The sequence below is a fragment of the Electrophorus electricus genome, chromosome 6, assembly GCF_041902795.1.
Source record: "Electrophorus electricus isolate QZ-2024a chromosome 6, ASM4190279v1, whole genome shotgun sequence".
Classification (NCBI taxonomy): Eukaryota; Metazoa; Chordata; class Actinopteri; order Gymnotiformes; family Gymnotidae; genus Electrophorus; species Electrophorus electricus.
In genome coordinates, this window is record NC_137502.1 from 3,417,740 (window position 1) to 3,434,847 (window position 17,108).

General features: G+C 41.9%; 1 protein-coding gene and 2 non-coding genes across 3 annotated transcripts; 2 read left to right on the forward strand and 1 right to left on the reverse strand.

Moving 5' to 3' along the window:
- Positions 1-43: 43 nt before the first annotated feature.
- tgm2l (transglutaminase 2, like) lies at positions 44-10,456 on the reverse strand. Its single transcript, XM_027023486.3, has 13 exons — positions 10,352-10,456; positions 7,980-8,156; positions 7,297-7,527; positions 6,929-7,047; positions 6,149-6,277; positions 4,916-5,093; positions 4,674-4,812; positions 4,428-4,531; positions 4,048-4,290; positions 3,450-3,716; positions 2,109-2,266; positions 1,873-2,009; positions 44-931 (listed from the first exon to the last, which is right to left on the reverse strand). Exons 1-13 carry the CDS (start codon positions 10,365-10,367, stop codon positions 769-771), a joined length of 2,061 nt encoding a protein of 686 aa, XP_026879287.2. The 5' UTR covers positions 10,368-10,456; the 3' UTR covers positions 44-768.
- A 3,120-nt stretch (positions 10,457-13,576) lies between these two features.
- On the forward strand, positions 13,577-13,659 carry trnal-cag (transfer RNA leucine (anticodon CAG)). The gene has a single exon. It is a non-coding gene; the product is annotated as a tRNA-Leu (tRNA).
- Positions 13,660-15,484: 1,825 nt separating this feature from the next.
- trnal-cag (transfer RNA leucine (anticodon CAG)) lies at positions 15,485-15,567 on the forward strand. Its single transcript has one exon. It is a non-coding gene; the product is annotated as a tRNA-Leu (tRNA).
- The last annotated feature ends 1,541 nt before the right edge of the window (positions 15,568-17,108 follow it).

Genomic DNA, 17,108 nt, shown 5'->3' on the forward strand with positions numbered 1-17,108 from the left:
GTAGACACGTTGCATTATGTTTTCTATCATTGATAGCAAAAATGTGCTTTATTTTAATAAAGAAAATAATGACAAATCTTCCAGTTATGCTGCAGAGAATTATGCTTACAATATACATCGCACAAAAGCTAATATTTTAATATGTTTTTTAATCATCAGTTTATATATATCTATCTATCATATACCATATATCATTACTGAACAGCAGGCGGCGGGAAAGTATAATATACCTTGCAGCAAGTGAGAGACCCTAATACTCGGACATTTCCTGGCCAACTAAAGAAGTTTTTAATTCAAGATTCTAATTTGTTTGTTGCTGAGACTTTCAACAGAGGATAAAAACTTTACTACATAAAGAAAAAGATTTTGAAATAAAACACTACAAAGGAAATCCAGTTTTGTTTCTTCTGAAACCACAAACATTATTCAAGAGTGATAGTTTTATTTAAAACTTTTGAAGACATTTGTAAAGCTGCTTTGTGACAACATCTGTTATAAAAAGCGCTATATAAATCAATTTTGATTTCATTTGGTTTAACAAAACCTTCAGAGTGTAAAAAAGGCATGTGGCAACAGATTATGTACACACGCATACACTCACAAAAAAATGATTTAGTGAGGGGTAAAGCATAATTTTTTCCTTTAGAGTACACAAATAGCTGACAAAAGCAGGTGTTATGTCATTGAACAATTTGCAATTTTTTCTGCTTTCATTTACAATGGGCTTTAATACTCTGACTCCAAACGTCCATTAAATTGTGTATTATTTTAAGCGTTTTCAGAGCTTTTCTTCCGAACAATAATCATGGCTTCACCCTTGACATCTCTAAGTATATCTGAGTCAAAGTCCACGACCAGTTTCCTGATGCCAGCGCGAATGGGTTTGAAGGAGAATTTTACAGCAACCTCCTGGCCAGGTCCAATATCACCGCTGAGAGTTAAACAGAAATACATTTTATTATTTCAGACACATAGGTTTCTCCTCCTATTACTTAAATGTTTTAGCTCAAAGGAATTTTATGAGAACCAGAGAAAGACACAGGCAAGTTAATTATATAATTTCCTCTCTGCTTAAAAACAAGTCAGAGTTAGTAATAATTGTTTTGATAGGCTGTACTGTAATGTACAGTACATTGTAATATACTGTAACTGCATAGGCAAATGAATGTTTTATTAACACTTAACATCTTTTAATGTGTTTTTATATTTTTTTTCAACAAAAAATCATTTTCAAGTTAATGTTTCAACTTAATGTCTATCATTCCTTAAAATTACAGTCCTACTTTGATACGTGCATTACTACTACACAATAAATGACAAAGCCATGTCAGAATTTACCATTCTGGATGTAGCTGTCTGTCTGTACACATAGCTGTCTGTCTGTCTGTGTGTCTGTCTCTGTGTGTGTGTGTGTGTGTGTGTGTGTGTGTGTGTGTGTGTGTGTGTGTGTGTGTGTGTGTGTGTGTGTGTGTGAGTGTGAGTGTGAGAGAGACAGAGAGAGAAAGAGAGAGCGAGAATGTCTGCCACTATTGGCACGGTTCTAGTTCTGCCCAGGAGAGTAAGGATTTGTGTGTTGGACTAGCATGTGGACCACATGTTCTCCACATTTTATTTAAAGGAGGAATAAAGACTTTGTCAGTAGCATGATGTGATGAGAGTTGGTCAGGAATCCCTCCTGGTGCACAGGAGAAGGACTCAACTCCATATACGCTTTCCTGAGTGCTGCTGACTCTCCCTGCAAATGTTCTCAACAGGCAATTGACCCATTATATAGAGTTAACATATACGCTGCTAAATATCTAGTAAAATGATTACTAAAAAAAAATGTGGAAAAAAATATACAGGCCAGCTGCTGAAGGATATGATACATACGGTAACTGCATTTCCTGTGCTCCAGTTAGTCCCGCCCCCTCCACTGTGAACACGCCTCGTTTGAGAGTGACAGGCAAAGGGTTTGTGAAGGAGATGAGTGCCATCAGCCTGCGTGATACCACAGCTTCTCCGATCACCTGGAAGAGTGAAGACGTACAAGCTCAATCACTGAGATCAGAACTAAGTGCATGAGTCCTTGCATGCAGCTGATCAGTTTTTAGGATGCTGGAACATACCTTTACGAAGAGCCTGGGCATTTTTAAGGGAATGTTGACCTCTCTGAGGACGACGTGCTGGCCACTGTCCTGGAGAAGTGCTGTGACTCTGATCAGGTTATGCTCTGTCACACACGCTCCGTAATGTTCGTATCGTAGCCGCATAACTTCCTTATGAGCTAAAGGACAGTGAGTGAGTAAAGGAAAACTATTTACTAAAAGACCATGAACAAAAGAATTGCATATTTGCCATAATATGACCTAATATAATCACTCTGAATGGATTTAACCGTGTTAACATAAGTTTGCCAAAGACATTGATAACTCTTCTAGGCCACTGGAGTTGTTAGACACTGGAACCTTTCTGTCTTCAGGCACCCAACGCAACATCTCTGCTTATCAGCTATGACATGATGGCTTAACCGTGAGCTGGTCGCCCGAGGTCATCCGCTCCCTCTACTTGTCTCCTTTACCCCTCCATCCCTCTCCCTCTCTCTCTCTCTCTCTCTCTCTCTCTCTCTCTCTCTACACACAGGAGTGGCTCATGACTCGCACAAAAACAGCTTGTGGCTCGTTCATGTAGAGAACATCTAATCTTTACTAACCTTGCTTCTTTCCTTTCTACGTAGACCCTTAGAACATGCCTCACTTTTCCCCGTCATCCCCGTCATTTAGATAGCAGATATAGGACACATATGTACTCTGTGCTTTCCTCAATAAAGTGGAACTCTCTTGATTCGCTACCCTGGTGTCAGTGTTTCTTGACTTCCCAGGATTGATCCGGCTACAGAGGACGGAGGGCAGAGGGTAACTTAGAGGAGATCGAACCTGAAGTACTGGTCACTTTGAACCAGTTTCTAACAGATATCACACTCCAGCCCTCCGGGAGTTTACAGTCTGGTCATTTCCATGCTCAAGCAAACCTATGATGAGTTGATCAGGTGCGCTGGACCAAACTGCGGCCCTCCAAAAATGAAGCCTGACCCCACCCGTCCTGGGTAAGAGTGAATGTTGACCCTGCCTGTCCTGGGTAAGAGTGAATGTTGACCCTGCCTGTCCTGGGTAAGAGTGAATGTTGACCCTGCCTGTCCTGGGTAAGAGTGCACTGTCACCCAGCCTGTCCTGGGTAAGAATAAACTTTAACCACACCTGTCTTGAAAAAGAGTGAAATGTGCCCCTTCCTGTTCTAGTTAAGAGTGAAGTTTGGCACCACCAGTCCTGGGTAAGAGTGAAGCTTGATTCTGCCTGTCCTGGGTAAGAGTGAACTTTGACCCAGCCTGTCCTAGGTAAACATCTGGCAAATCCCTCTTCCTCTATCTGAAGTTTAATACTACATGAGATGTTAGCAGCGCTGGATCGTGCCTTTCTGTGCCGGCAGGGTGAGTTTGGTAGTCTTCCTCTGACACTCCCCCCGTTGGAGGCTGTTGTAAGTGACACCACTGGACATGACCGTGAGCTGAGCCAGTGTGTCTTCCCTGCCAATATTGTGCACCTCCACGAACACATCGAAGTCCGTGCCATGGACAGCCTGGGTGTGCTTGATGGAGAGCACCAGCTGACCTGACCCCCCGTCTGGCCTGGACACGCGTTTCCCTGCCTTTCTGTAGACCTCTCGCTCCATCAAGGAACCTGTGGAAAGAGCACAGATGTTAGGAATGTGCCACTTACAGAGAACAACTATCATCTGTCATGCAGAGCTGTTTATCAAAGTTCATCTGAGTTCATCCGAATTTGTCTCGGCCGGACAGACTTGATTCAATCCATGAGTTACATGATATGAGTTTCTAAATATATTTATCTAATTAACTGACTTTAAAAATCAAGTTCTTTGCAAAACCACATGCCCAAGGACATCTCAGACTGCTGACAAAATAAACATAGATATGAAAGGTTTGACCGTGTTTTGAGTGAATCGGAGTTGAGTTGAAAGAACAACAGGCTGTAAACAGTCACGTGTCACCTTCAGGGTACTTGTAGTTAGCAGTTATGTCCTCTCTGTAGTCTCCATATGCGCTCTTGGTGCTGATGTTTCTCCCCACTGTGTCACTGTTCGTGGACACACGGGTTCTTTCTCCATCTGGACGGACCATCCAGCAGATCAGATCTGCATTCACCTCAGAGAACACAAAGGTGGTGTCATACTTCATCCCCACCTCTCCCTCTCTCACTGCAAGGACGGGGCACGGCCCACAACAGTAGACACCTGGTTGGAACAGTGAAAGAAAAGAGGTGGTGATCCGTTAGTAGGAGCATCTTCTCTGCAACCACCTTCTCTGCAAGCCCTATCAGGTTACTTTATTAGCAATGTTAACATTTTAGTGGAGTCCCTTCAGATCCTACCGTCACTTCTTTCCTGTGGGGTTGGGTCCAGGACTTGCCACCCATCATAACCCTTTGGTAGGTCCTCCCTTCTCATCCAGGACTCCACCCAGCAGTGGTAGTTCCTGAAAAAAACCCAGTACATAACCTTCCCAGTTCATGACATCGAAGGCTGGAGACATCGAAGGCTGGAGACGTTTCAAAGGACCAGAAGCATCGCAGGACATAATGAACCCACTGAGAGGACCGTACGACCCCGAGTCTCACCAGATCATGTCCTTCCTGCCCTCCGACACATTCTCCAGGTGCTCGTTGAACAGGAAGTCCACAGAGACATTGCCCTCGGTGTCGTGAGCCGAGGAGTAATTTGTGACACACCGCGTGGGAATGCCCAAACAGCGAAGAACTGTGGAGTGATCATGTGACGGGGGCATTATATTTGATAAAAACCCTAACGGTACATGGGTTAGGGGTTTATGTGGTTATACTGATGCCTGACTACTCCTCACTGGTGCAGGCCACAGCCGAGAACACCCAGCACTGTCCATAGCGAACCCGCTGTGTCCCACCCTCGCTCCAGCGCCGGAGGATGGGGATGCTGCCGGTCCAGCGGGTGGGAGCCACTCCGTCGCCGTAGTCCCCATCCCAGCGCCCCAACACCACTCCGCGGTCGTCGTTTGCGTTCACCTGGCGATAAACCACATCAGCCGTTTGCTCTATGACTAGATGACTAGATGTTCTGAAGCTCGACAGATAAAAATTAGTGCCCATGGACTGACAGGACAAAGGTGCTAGAAGAAGTAGCCTACCATGTAGATCTGGTAGCAGAAGCTAAGAACCGGAAGGTCAAGGGTTCAATTCTCCAAGTGTACAAATTGTATCTAATGATAAACGTGTAAATTGCCCTGCATACAAGTGTTGGTAAAAGGAAACTCTGCTGCCTGGTTGGATGAATGGTAGTCAGCCACATTATTTGCTTTTTATTCCCAATTACAGAGCCAGGGACAGCTCCCCTGTTTTATTAACAGCTGCCAGAATGTGAGGAGGATTTTGCCAGATATTACACAAAATGTTCAGACTTGTCCTGTGTCTTCAGCCACATTGATATTATCTGTTATTTCTGAACTGTTATGTGGCAGAGTGTCTCTAGTGAGCACCACTACCACAGCAGAATAGGAAGCTTAACCCTAACCCTAAACCAAAACCCTATTAACACAAAAATCCTATTAACCCTTGCCCTAACCCTAACCCTAACCCTAGCCCTAACCTTAGCTCAAAGTTTGGGCAAACTACAACCCTAGCCCTAACCCCAACCCTAGCCCAGAACATAACCCTAGCCATAACCCTAACCCTAGCTCTAACCCTAGCCCAAACCACAACCCTATCCCTAACCCTAACCCTAGCCCTAACCCTAACCCTAACCCTAACCCTAGCCATAATCCTAGCCATAACCCTAGCCCAAAACATAACCCTAGCCCTAACCCTAGCTCAAAACATAACCCTAACTCTAACCCTAGCCCAAACCATAACCCTAGCCCAAAACATAACCCTAGCCCTAACCCTAGCTCAAAACATAACCCTAACTCTAACCCTAGCCCAAACCATAACTATAGCCCTAACCCTAGCTCTAAGCCTAGCCCAAACCATAACCCCTAGCCCTAACCCTAACTCTAAGCCTAGCCCAAACCATAACCCTAGCCCTAACCCTAACTCTAACCTTAACAGCCAGAAGATTTCTTTACCATTGCAGTAATTGTCCTGCTGACGTAGACAGGGTCTGCTCTCTTTCTCATGTCCATCTCTGGGTGTTTTAAGGCCGCCGGAGAGTAATCCAGCACCTCAAAACAGATATCCACCACTCCTTTCTCAAACTGTGGAAAGAGAAGTAGAAAAAGATGAAGTGCATCTGTTTCCTTGATGGCTGTTTCCTGCCCAAAAGTAAGATAACATTTTTGCAGGTGTCAGGTAGACAGACAGACACTTTCTCAGGCTCTTCAGAGAATTCCCCTGACTTTTTTTTTGGATTCCTCTCCTTGTTCAATCTTTGTCTCTCATTCTGTATTTCTGCTTTCGCTTTCGGTCTATCTTTCCATATCTGAGTGGGTGATGTGTCTTTATGTGTGAGGCAGGCATTCTCACACATCTAGAGCAGAGATTTGTGACATCCGGGAGAGAACAGACCCGGGCTGACCAGTCCCCTGTGTCTCCCTTGGCACACAGCTGCCACAATTCACACACTCCAGCATTAAACCGCTGACTCTCTGCACAAGCATGCAAACCACCCATATATCCTGCCTGTCTGTTAGCTTCCCCAGACCATGACAGCATCTCTGTTGAAGCATTGACCCCTGGTTCATTCAAACGTACAGCCTTGTTTTGTAAATGACTCACACAATGATAATTATAACTTCTTACCTAAAGTGAACCTTTGTTTGTGTGTGTGTGTGCAGGGGAGGTGCACTACACGCTCATGCTAGGATAGTAACTCATGAAAGATCCGATCTTATGGAGACGCGTGTTACCTGTCCAAAGTTCCAGGGCAGAGAGGTGATCTGATCCCAGGAGCCCTGGTAGAGGATCCCATTTTCATTGAGGACATACTCCTGCAGAAGTTGCTCATCAGCTAGGTACACACAGTCAGCTGCAGACAACAAGGCACATACAGATGCAAAAAAGACAAGGTCAGACCTAAAAAAGACATATAGGACAGGGCCAATACTATCCAAGCAATATAGATACAATCCAGGTAAACTGTTTATTTCAGAACAACCTATTGAACCACTAAAAAGATTTTATGTGATTATTAGCCTAATTAAAATGGATTCACTATGCTTTACGGTACTTCAAAAAGATTGTTTCGTGGGACTACAGAGGAAATGTGTCAGTGCACCTTTAGACCATGGGTTGAAGAGCAGGTAGAAAGACTGGGGGTCAGTCTGCTCCAGCATGTGTCCCTCTTTGGAAAGCAGGAGCACAGCCACACTGTAGACGCCCACGGGAGCGTCTGCAGGGCTATGGATGCTTAACAACACCTCACTCTGAGCGGTCTGCTGGTTGAACCACCATTTACCAGGCTGTTCTCTCGAATCCGACACCCTTACTACCATCTCACCCTTCTTACCTGCAATACACACACACACACACACACACACACACACACACACACACAGTATGGCTACCTATACATGTGATTTCAGTGAAATATGTATTACTATAACTAAATACTTGTATGCTGAGACTTTTTTTTGTATTGCAAAAATAGCCATTTTTGCATAAACTTACATTTCAGAACCAGTTTTCCCGTAACTACATATTCGTTTGTTCATAAAATATATGTGTTGTGAAATTCAGAAAAAGTCCTGGCACTGCAGCATCTGTGCATATACTTGAAATACTTCGTTGCTGTCCTTTTCTGAAGACTTTTACTGTAACAACTCATCACCACTCACTGTAGACTCAATAATTCAGGTCATTGTCCATATTCCAGCAATGCAACATACTACAGAATTGGTCTCTCGCCTCTCTGCCGCACTCCAGCACTGGCCGATCTTGTTTTCATCCCGGGACACTCACCTAGCTGGATCAGGAGGGCGAGCTGGTGGTGGGCCGCCAGCAGGAGAGTGTCGGCACACTGCAGCAGCAGGGAGAAGGGCTGACCTCGGCGCACCACGAGCCACTCTGAGCCCATCTCCTTCGTACGGTGGGCGCGATTATTCACCCGGCACTGCAGGTCTACACCGCGAAGCACCGCTGGAGCAGACAGGGGAGGAGGAGGAGGTCAGAGCTGTAGGAAATTTTTTTTTTTTTTTTTGCACATTTCATAGTGTTTTATGATGATTCATCAAACGTACAGTCTTAAAGACCTAAGCTACCTAGAAAAACCAGCCTGAGGATTTTCACTACCATATAACATTGCAGTATAACCGTCGTGATTTGGGACCTATGAGCTTTGAAAGGGGTAATAACATAATTGACAAAATAATCTCTAGTAACACTGAAGTTGTGCCTACTAGCCCAAAATCCATAGTAACTTGAAACAAGGTAGCTGGAATTATATCTCATTCAAAAAAAAAACCCAAAACTATAAAGCCCCACATGGCCTAGCTCCTAACACTATTTAGTCCCCCTAGTATCCTGTGAAGCCCTGCGTTGCCTAACTCCAACTTATTTAGTCCTCCTAGTTTCCTGTGAAGCCCTGCGTTGCCTAACTCCAACTTATTTAGTCCTCCTAGTTTCCTGTGAAGCCCTACCATGCCTAACTCCAACTTATTTAGTCCTCCTAGTTTCCTGTGAAGCCCTGCGTTGCCTAACTCCAACTTATTTAGTCCTCCTAGTTTCCTGTGAAGCCCTACCATGCCTAACTCCAACTTATTTAGTCCTCCTAGATCCTGTGAAGCCCTGCGTTGCCTAACTCCAACTTATTTAGTCCTCCTAGTTTCCTGTGAAGCCCTACCATGCCTAGCTCCACTCTATCCAGTCTAGCTTCTTCTCCTCTACTCTCCTGGGGCTGAAATCCTTGCTGTCTAAACCTTCAGTCACTGATGGGGACAGATCTTTCTGAAACCTGTTACACTGCACTTCATTTGTATGTGTGTTCAGGTGCATGTGTTTTCTGTTTGTGTTGCTTATGTGTGCCTGTCTTACGTGTGTGTTCAGATGCATGTGTTGTGTTCTGTTTGTGTTCCTTATGTGTGTGTTCAGGTGCATGTGTTGTGCTCTGTTTGTGTTCCTTATGTGTGTGTTCAGGTGTGTGTGTTGTGTTCTGTTTGTGTTCCTTACGTGTGTGTTCTGGTGCGTGTGTGTGTGTGTGTTGTGTTCTGTTTGTGTTCCTTATGTGTGTGTTCAGGTGCGTGTGTTGTATTCTGTTTGTGTTCCTTATGTGTGTGTCTGTCTTACCTGTGTGTTCAGGTGTGTGTATTGTGTTCTTTTTTCGTCTCTCTTATTGCGACCACGTGACTCCGCTTACCTGCCATGGTCCATGTGAATCGTTCATCCCGTAGCCAGCAGCTATAGAAGAACCAGCGCGATTGTTTCTGCTATTCTGAGTTTTGACTTTACTAGTTTATTTCGGTTACGTATTTTGGATTGCCATTTCTCTGGACCTCTGCTTTGGATATAGAGTATAGCATACATAGTGTATTTATAGTTTGTACCATTGTACGTTTCTGTCTTTGTACATCACACTGTGTAGGGGTTTTCGCTGTTTTATTTGTAATTGTGGGTTGTACTTTTTTGCTGTTAATTTTGTGGTCAGTCAGGGAATTATTTTAGAATGGCTGTCTTTTGGTTCGTTTCGGTTTTCAATAGGCCAGTTAGTCACTTTTGGTACAGTCTGTTTGTTTTTTTTTTCTGTTTGCTCTTTTCAGTTTTCATTTTGTACCACCATGAAGTATTTCGGGTGAGATTTGTACTCCTTATATCATTACATATTTTCAATACAACCATCCATTATCACACCTCCGTGTCTGGTCACGGTTATCATTTCCCATCTCTATAAATATCTACCATTACACTCCCTCATTCACACTGGTTCATTCCATCAACCTAGACTAACAATCATAATGAGAGAACGTTCTGTACAATGTTTTGTTCTTTAACAATGTTTAACATATTTTACCAGCCATCAAAACGCACTGAATAATACATGTAAAATAGCAATTTACCCACCCCATTAACCAATACCTAACATCTACTGTCCAGCCCTAAGTGATTATTTATTCTACTGTAGACTACATAGATTTATATGTATCTTAATAGCATTAATAAAATATATAGTTTAATCATAAACTATTAGTAGTATTAAATAACACTGTGTAGTTCATAGTGTACATTTATTTACTGTCAGGTTCTATTGTATTCTGCTAGTGTTTCATGTCACATATGTAATTACTCACCAAAGACGTCAGTAGTGCAATGCAATGCCAGAAAAGTTTACTCTGACTTACCATTATGATTGGCCATTTCCAGACGTTGCTACAGTATTTTTTTTTTCTTTTCTGCAGTGATGTTCCTTTGGCTCAACGTAACACAGTGCTGGAAAAATGTCTTCTAGCTTACCCTTCATCAGGACCCTTCTTTATATAGAAAGGCAGGGCCCAACCCCCTCCCTCCTTACTCTGTCCCACCTCCCCCTCTATCATACATGTGCTTACACACCCACACACCCCCTAGTTGTGGCCCCTGACATCTCACACACACACACACACCCACTAGTTGTGACCCGTGACATCACAAACACACACTGTGCAGTTTTCGCTGTGTGAGCATTTACGTCCCGGCCCTTGTGAACTGCCAGATAGTTTCCTGTGAAAGTAAAAAGACTAGAAAGGGCTGAAGAGTGGACCTAATCATGTGTCAGATGTTTTCTGTAATTCCTGCCTCCCTCCCTCAGAGCCTCAAACAGAGGCCATTTCCTGAAAAAAAAGCACATCTGAGGTCCATTATATTCACATCAATGGGACTAAAGGACATTGGCTGTTTACTGATTTTTCTGGCACAATGACATTAAAGCCATTCAACACTTGCCATCCGTCCGCCCATCTACATCCCCTGCCCAGCCCCCCACCCCCAATCCACAGCATCTATGCAGATCAGTGTTGTTTTTTTATTACAATGAGCAGATTTTCAGTACATCAGTCCTTTCTGAAAACTCACCTTCTCTCACCTATTGATACTTGAGCAATGTTCAATAAATTCTCTTAAAATGAAGTGAAATAAAATGTATTTAACCACCAATATACTTTTAAGATCTTCAACATGAAATCAAGCTTGCGTCAAGAAATAAGTGATAAAAGTTAAAAGACTTTGGAAGTGCAACTTTGTTTTTTGATTATTATTATTTTTTATTTATGATTGATGTAGGTTTACTTGTATTTACTTGAATAACCTCTAGTGAATATATCACAATATAATTTCAGTTAGCTGCTTTGGAGGAGATCTTACGTGATACTTTCTTTTGAGCTGATGCCTGTCATAATAAAGTAGGATATAGTTTAGCCAATGTGCCAAATTGCTCTGGCTGAGCATTTTCGGGCACTAGGGGGAGACAGTAAATTGTGAAATGTAGTCAGTCATTCTTAATTTGCTTGGTGTGTATTCATACCATTGTCATCTGTTGCAACATCAGCGGACTGAGGTACATATTCATACCATTGTCATCTGATCCAACCTCAGCAGACTGAGATGTGCGTTTGTGAAAGTGTGAACGTCCAAGACATAAGACAAAGGTCAAAATGTCAGTGGGAGGAAGCTACAACGAAACCCTAAAACATTTAGCGTCTGCGTTACGTTTAAATTCCCATGGGCTGTGTGAGTGGAATTTTTATCCACTGCCAACCACTCCGATCACTAGGTTCTTGTTACTAAAAATAAAGTCTTATACATGTACTAACTGCTTTGGAGAAACAAAGAAGATATAATCTCCTTATTCTGTGGCAGGGTAGTGGATTATCACCATGCTGTTACATTGATGTAATGGTGCTTGACAGGTCTGACACAGAGGGATCTGGGCCTGTTGACAGTCAGTGGTAGTGACCAACACCCTACTCCACCCAGACAGCGGTGGGAGAAAAACATGATTTGCGTCTGTGCGTGAAATGGAGCCGTGGAATGCTGGGACAGTCAGGTTTTGGGAACTAGATGAGATCTCCTCCCACACCACAGAAAGGCACTTGCTCCAACACACTTCACAGAACACCCTCCTCTGTGTGTAACATGTCCGGCTAGGCCTTGCTGGAATTACCAAATGTAATTTCACTGAGCACCATCTTATGGCAAATACAGAACGAAATGGTCTCTAAGCAGCTGACTAAGCCAACCATTCAGGCGATGTACAATGTGGCTTGGCTAAGATGCTGGAAACCACCCAGCTGTTCCTGGTGCATGACGCTAAATAATACTTCTCTGTCAGACAATTGTCCTTGTGCTTGTTTATTGAACTACAGTTTACAATCCATAATGGTACTGATGCAGCCCCCCTGATGTCAGTGGAGGGCAACGGATTTTACTGGGGCTGGGAAGTAGGCCTACACACAGTTACAATGACTGGATATCAAATATTGGCTAAAATAATAGTCTGGGCAAACTATAAAAACACACTCATCAGGAAATGCAAGGAAAAGATAGGCATCCAGAAGCGGAATTTTAGTCATGAAAACAGCCTCGACAACAGGCTTAAATAGTCCTATTTATCTACTGCTGCCTTCATCACGACACCATGCCAGAATGCCCCCGGACTCCGAGTAACACAATATTACCCATACATAAGACTTTGCTAAAAAAAAAAAGTACTTTAATCCCATGTGACTTTCTCAATGAGAAATGTCAGTTTTGACCCTCAAATCACACAATATTTTGGTCTAATGCCCCCAAAAATTGTTAGTGTTCTCCAATTGTATAGGGACTATGAGTGAAAATGTTAATATATGACACTTTCCAAGGGAGTTGTTTTAAAGAGCTTTGCAAAGCTTAGAAGTCAATTAATGTGGTTACCATTAATTGACTCATACCAATGATTCCGAATGGGAGCGTGGCAACCTAGGCCATCTGCTGGTCTACTTTCACAAATTCCATTCATTCCGCCATAGCGTAGATTGTAACATAATGCGGAGACTATCGTGAAACAAACATTTTGCTACATTTCACATTAGCTGTATATACAATAACTGTTTTTATAATATAAATTACGCTTAAAATACAACTACCAGAACTACCAGTTTACTGGTGCTGCCGCTGCTTCGTGAGATGTTAGAAACATCATGTGTGTGACTGGCTTTGTAATCCGTTTTGGGGAAATGGTAATAAAAATTGTAATCGTCTTTTGCTGTCACGTAATCACTTGAAACACATTTAAACCTTTAGATATGGTGGCGACATGACGTGTTGTTGCAACACCTGCAATTACTTATTAGACGTTTAGAACGCAAACAGCAGAGGGCGCTCTGACAACTCTTTCCTTTCCCATAACAGGCCTCCAGCAACCGAAGTAGCAGCAGCACAAACAAGGTCCGACTTGCCTAATTGGCTCGGTCTTTGTTCTCCGTAAAATCAATAAAAGAATACTTCGTTAATAGAAGAGCAATATAAACCAATTCATTACCCCAAAGTAAAAATTATTATCTACCTCCACGGGATTCGAGCCTAAGAAGTAACCTGCTAAAACCTGATTTCAAGTCAGGATGGCCGAGCGGTCTAAGGCGCTGCGTTCAGGTCGCAGTCTCCTCTGGAGGCGTGGGTTCGAATCCCACTTCTGACAGCAGTTTTTTTTTTTCAGTTTATACATTTTTATTTTGATTAAATAACTATGTAATATACTTTTCACTTTACTGTAGACCATACCGAATCCATTTGCTGGCCCAAAGCACCACATTTCCCAGTCTGTCATGGGCCTTGGGGACATGTCAGCGCAACACAGAACAGGGGCTTATGCATGCGTTACCTTGACTTTCTGTGCTAGCTAGCTAATTATCCTTGCCAGCTAATATACCTAACCTAGCTAGCTAAGGTTTTGTAAGATAAGCTAAACATGTTGGACCTAAAAAAAAACTGAAAACATAGCTAGAGTTAGCTAACTTAAGAAGCTAGTTTTCTTTAGCAACATGGAAAAAAATGTGTTTGGTAGCTAGTGACATTCACTCCATTTCATAACTGGGTGTAACGCCTTTGTTGAAGTTAAAATTAGGCTTTTGTGTTGTTGTAATGAATAAAATCTGATATTACAGACCATTTTGATGTAAATCTTGCATACACACGATGTACTGGCATTTTTTGTGCAGCTGTTGCTTACTCGTCTATTAACGTTTCAGAAATGGACCTAAGTATTGTTGTTGCATGTAATTATGTTTGATAGCTAGGTGCATGAAGAACTTGTAGTTATACTGATATAATGATAGGAAGATAGCTAAGTAGCCAGCTACTTTACACGTTATATATAACCCATTTGTACAAGTAACGTTAGCTAACTATATATTTGGTTACATCACATAACGAAAACAGTCAGTAGCTATTTAACAAGTTCATTTGTTTTTCTGATGAAGGTAACAGGCACAAGAAATGGCATAATCTGTATCAAAAGATATGAGTGTGTATATAATACAATACATATTTTAATTGTATATTTTAATTATTTTGTATCACATAGGGGCATGTTTGCGGCTATCACGTTCTATAGTAAACTTGACAGGCACTACAATTATTACAAGAATTACTGAGCATGCAAATAATTGTTTATTTTGTATAAGATGTTTATAACTGCACTGACAGAAAATTAACACTAATCATCAGTTAACAGTAATCAAAGGGTTCACACTAAATGCGCACCCATTACTGTAGATTGAAAAACGTCCGATGCAGGTTCATGGCCAGACTGTTTGGTCAGTTGGGTACATGTGGATTTCACACTCAGAAAGGAAGTCCAGGCATTCAAAAAATAACTAATGTTTTTTCATTCACTCCAAACCTAATATTCTGACTACAATAATGATCAATTCTGTTGTACTTCTTATGTCGCTAAGCAATCTGCTACTCAGCCTGCCCAAGTGGACCTTGGGCCACAGCCCGTGGCAGAGGACTAAGCAGTTTTAATCACTTAAAGACCAATTTAAACAGGATTGAACATGCATATTTAAATGTTTGCATACATATCCTCTGCACTTTTTGAGCATGTATTTAAGCTCATGTAATGAATTAAATCAGCAGTAGATAATAGTGGTGCACTGAGCAAAAGGTTTACAGTAATGATTTTTTGTTTTGTTTTGTTATCTGTTCTCATCATTTCTGTAGGCTGTTGACCAAAATGTGCCAGGGACAGGCTGGTGGAGCTCCGGAAGCAGACATCCCTCTGTCTCACCAACCAGCAGGCCAGCAGAATAATTTCACTGTTGGGCCATTTACATGAGGGTAACAAGAAGCGGGTGGTATATGCTGCTCGACACCAGAGAAGACTCTTGAGTGGCCATTTTAGAACACCGAAGAAGCCCACACTTACTCCTGGTGTGGAGAGCACCACCAGATGTGTGCAGTGCACCTGCCCACTGTCCTAGTTTGTCAGGATGGCCGAGTGGTCTAAGCTATAATAGCTCGTCAGGATGGCCGAGCGGTCTAAGGCGCTGCGTTCAGGTCGCAGTCTCCTCTGGAGGCGTGGGTTCGAATCCCACTTCTGACAGCAATTTTTTTTTTTTTTCACTTTATACATTTTTATTTTGATTAAATAACTATGTAATATACTTTTCACTTTACTGGAGACCATACTGAATCCATTTGCTGGCCCAAAGCACCACATTTCTCAGTTTGTAATAATGATTACAAATGTAACATTTGGTAAATGTGTCATGGGCCTTAGGTACATGTCAGCGCAACACAGAACAGGGGCTTATGCATACTGTTGCTGCTTTTATCACAAAATCTATATGTCATTATAAATAATTCATTATTGACCTACTTTTTTATGGTGTGGCTACACAGATAAAACGAAGTCATCTGCACATTTTGTAATATTTGTGTCGAGTTTCTTTAAATATACACTTTGGAAAGGGTTTGTGATGACAGCAAAGCACTTCTATGTTTCTAGCACAATGTAACACAACGTAATAAAATTAATAAAATGTATTATGTCTTGTATATACTCATACCCGGTGAAATAGCTCATATCACTTCACCCTTTGCCCTTTCCATCAGACTGCAGGCCAGACAGACCTCAGTGCTGGCAAACCCTTTTAGGTAAGACATTCTGAGCCCAACAATGCCTTTGATGACATAAATGTAATTATAAATATTATGCATCATTTAAACTAACTGAAGTGTTAGAAGCTTATTATATTACTATTTTTAAAATAAACAGAACAGGAAGTGTTTGCCGTCGGTGATTTACCGTGCAGTAACAAAACAATACTGAATCCTAATTATGCTAAAGCACAAAATAAACAGGCCTTAAATCCACGATCAAAATAAAACGAATTATCTAGACAGCCTTGAGGATAGCTAAGATTAGCTAGCTCTACATCTTTGTACTGCAACTAGCTAGCGATCTCTACGTTACCTTGACTTTCTGTGCTAGCTAGCTAATTATCCTTGCTAGCTAACGTTTTGTAAGATAAGATAAACACGTTGGACCTAAAAATAAACTGAAAACATAGCTAGAGTTAGCTAACTTAAGAAGCTAGTTTTCTAGCTAATGTTAAAGAGCTACCTAGCAACATGAAAAAATGTAGCTAGTGACAGTCACTCGCTTTCATAACAGGGTGTAACACCTTAGTTGAAGTTAAAATTAGGCTTTTGTGTTGTTGTAATGAGTAACATCTGACATTACAGACCATTTCGATGTAAATCTTGCATACACACAATGTACTGGCATTTTTGTGCAGCTTTCAGAAATGTTAATAAAAGGCCATCATCACGGTAGAATTCTCCTCCTCTAAAACGTTACCAACATTTCACCAATCACAGCACAAGAATGTTGGACGATGGAGGTCGGATCGTAGCGGATGTACTTTAAATTTGCCAGCCAAGCGAGATTAACAGCGAAATTTTACAATTTTATTCACATCAGCACCACACGGACCTAAGTATTGTTGTTTAAATTACCGAGTTGGTGGCATCTAATTATGTTTGATAGCTAGGTGTATGAAGAACTGTTGTAGTTATACAGCTAATGATACTTTACACGTTATATATACCCCATTTATACGAATAACGTTAGCTAACTAT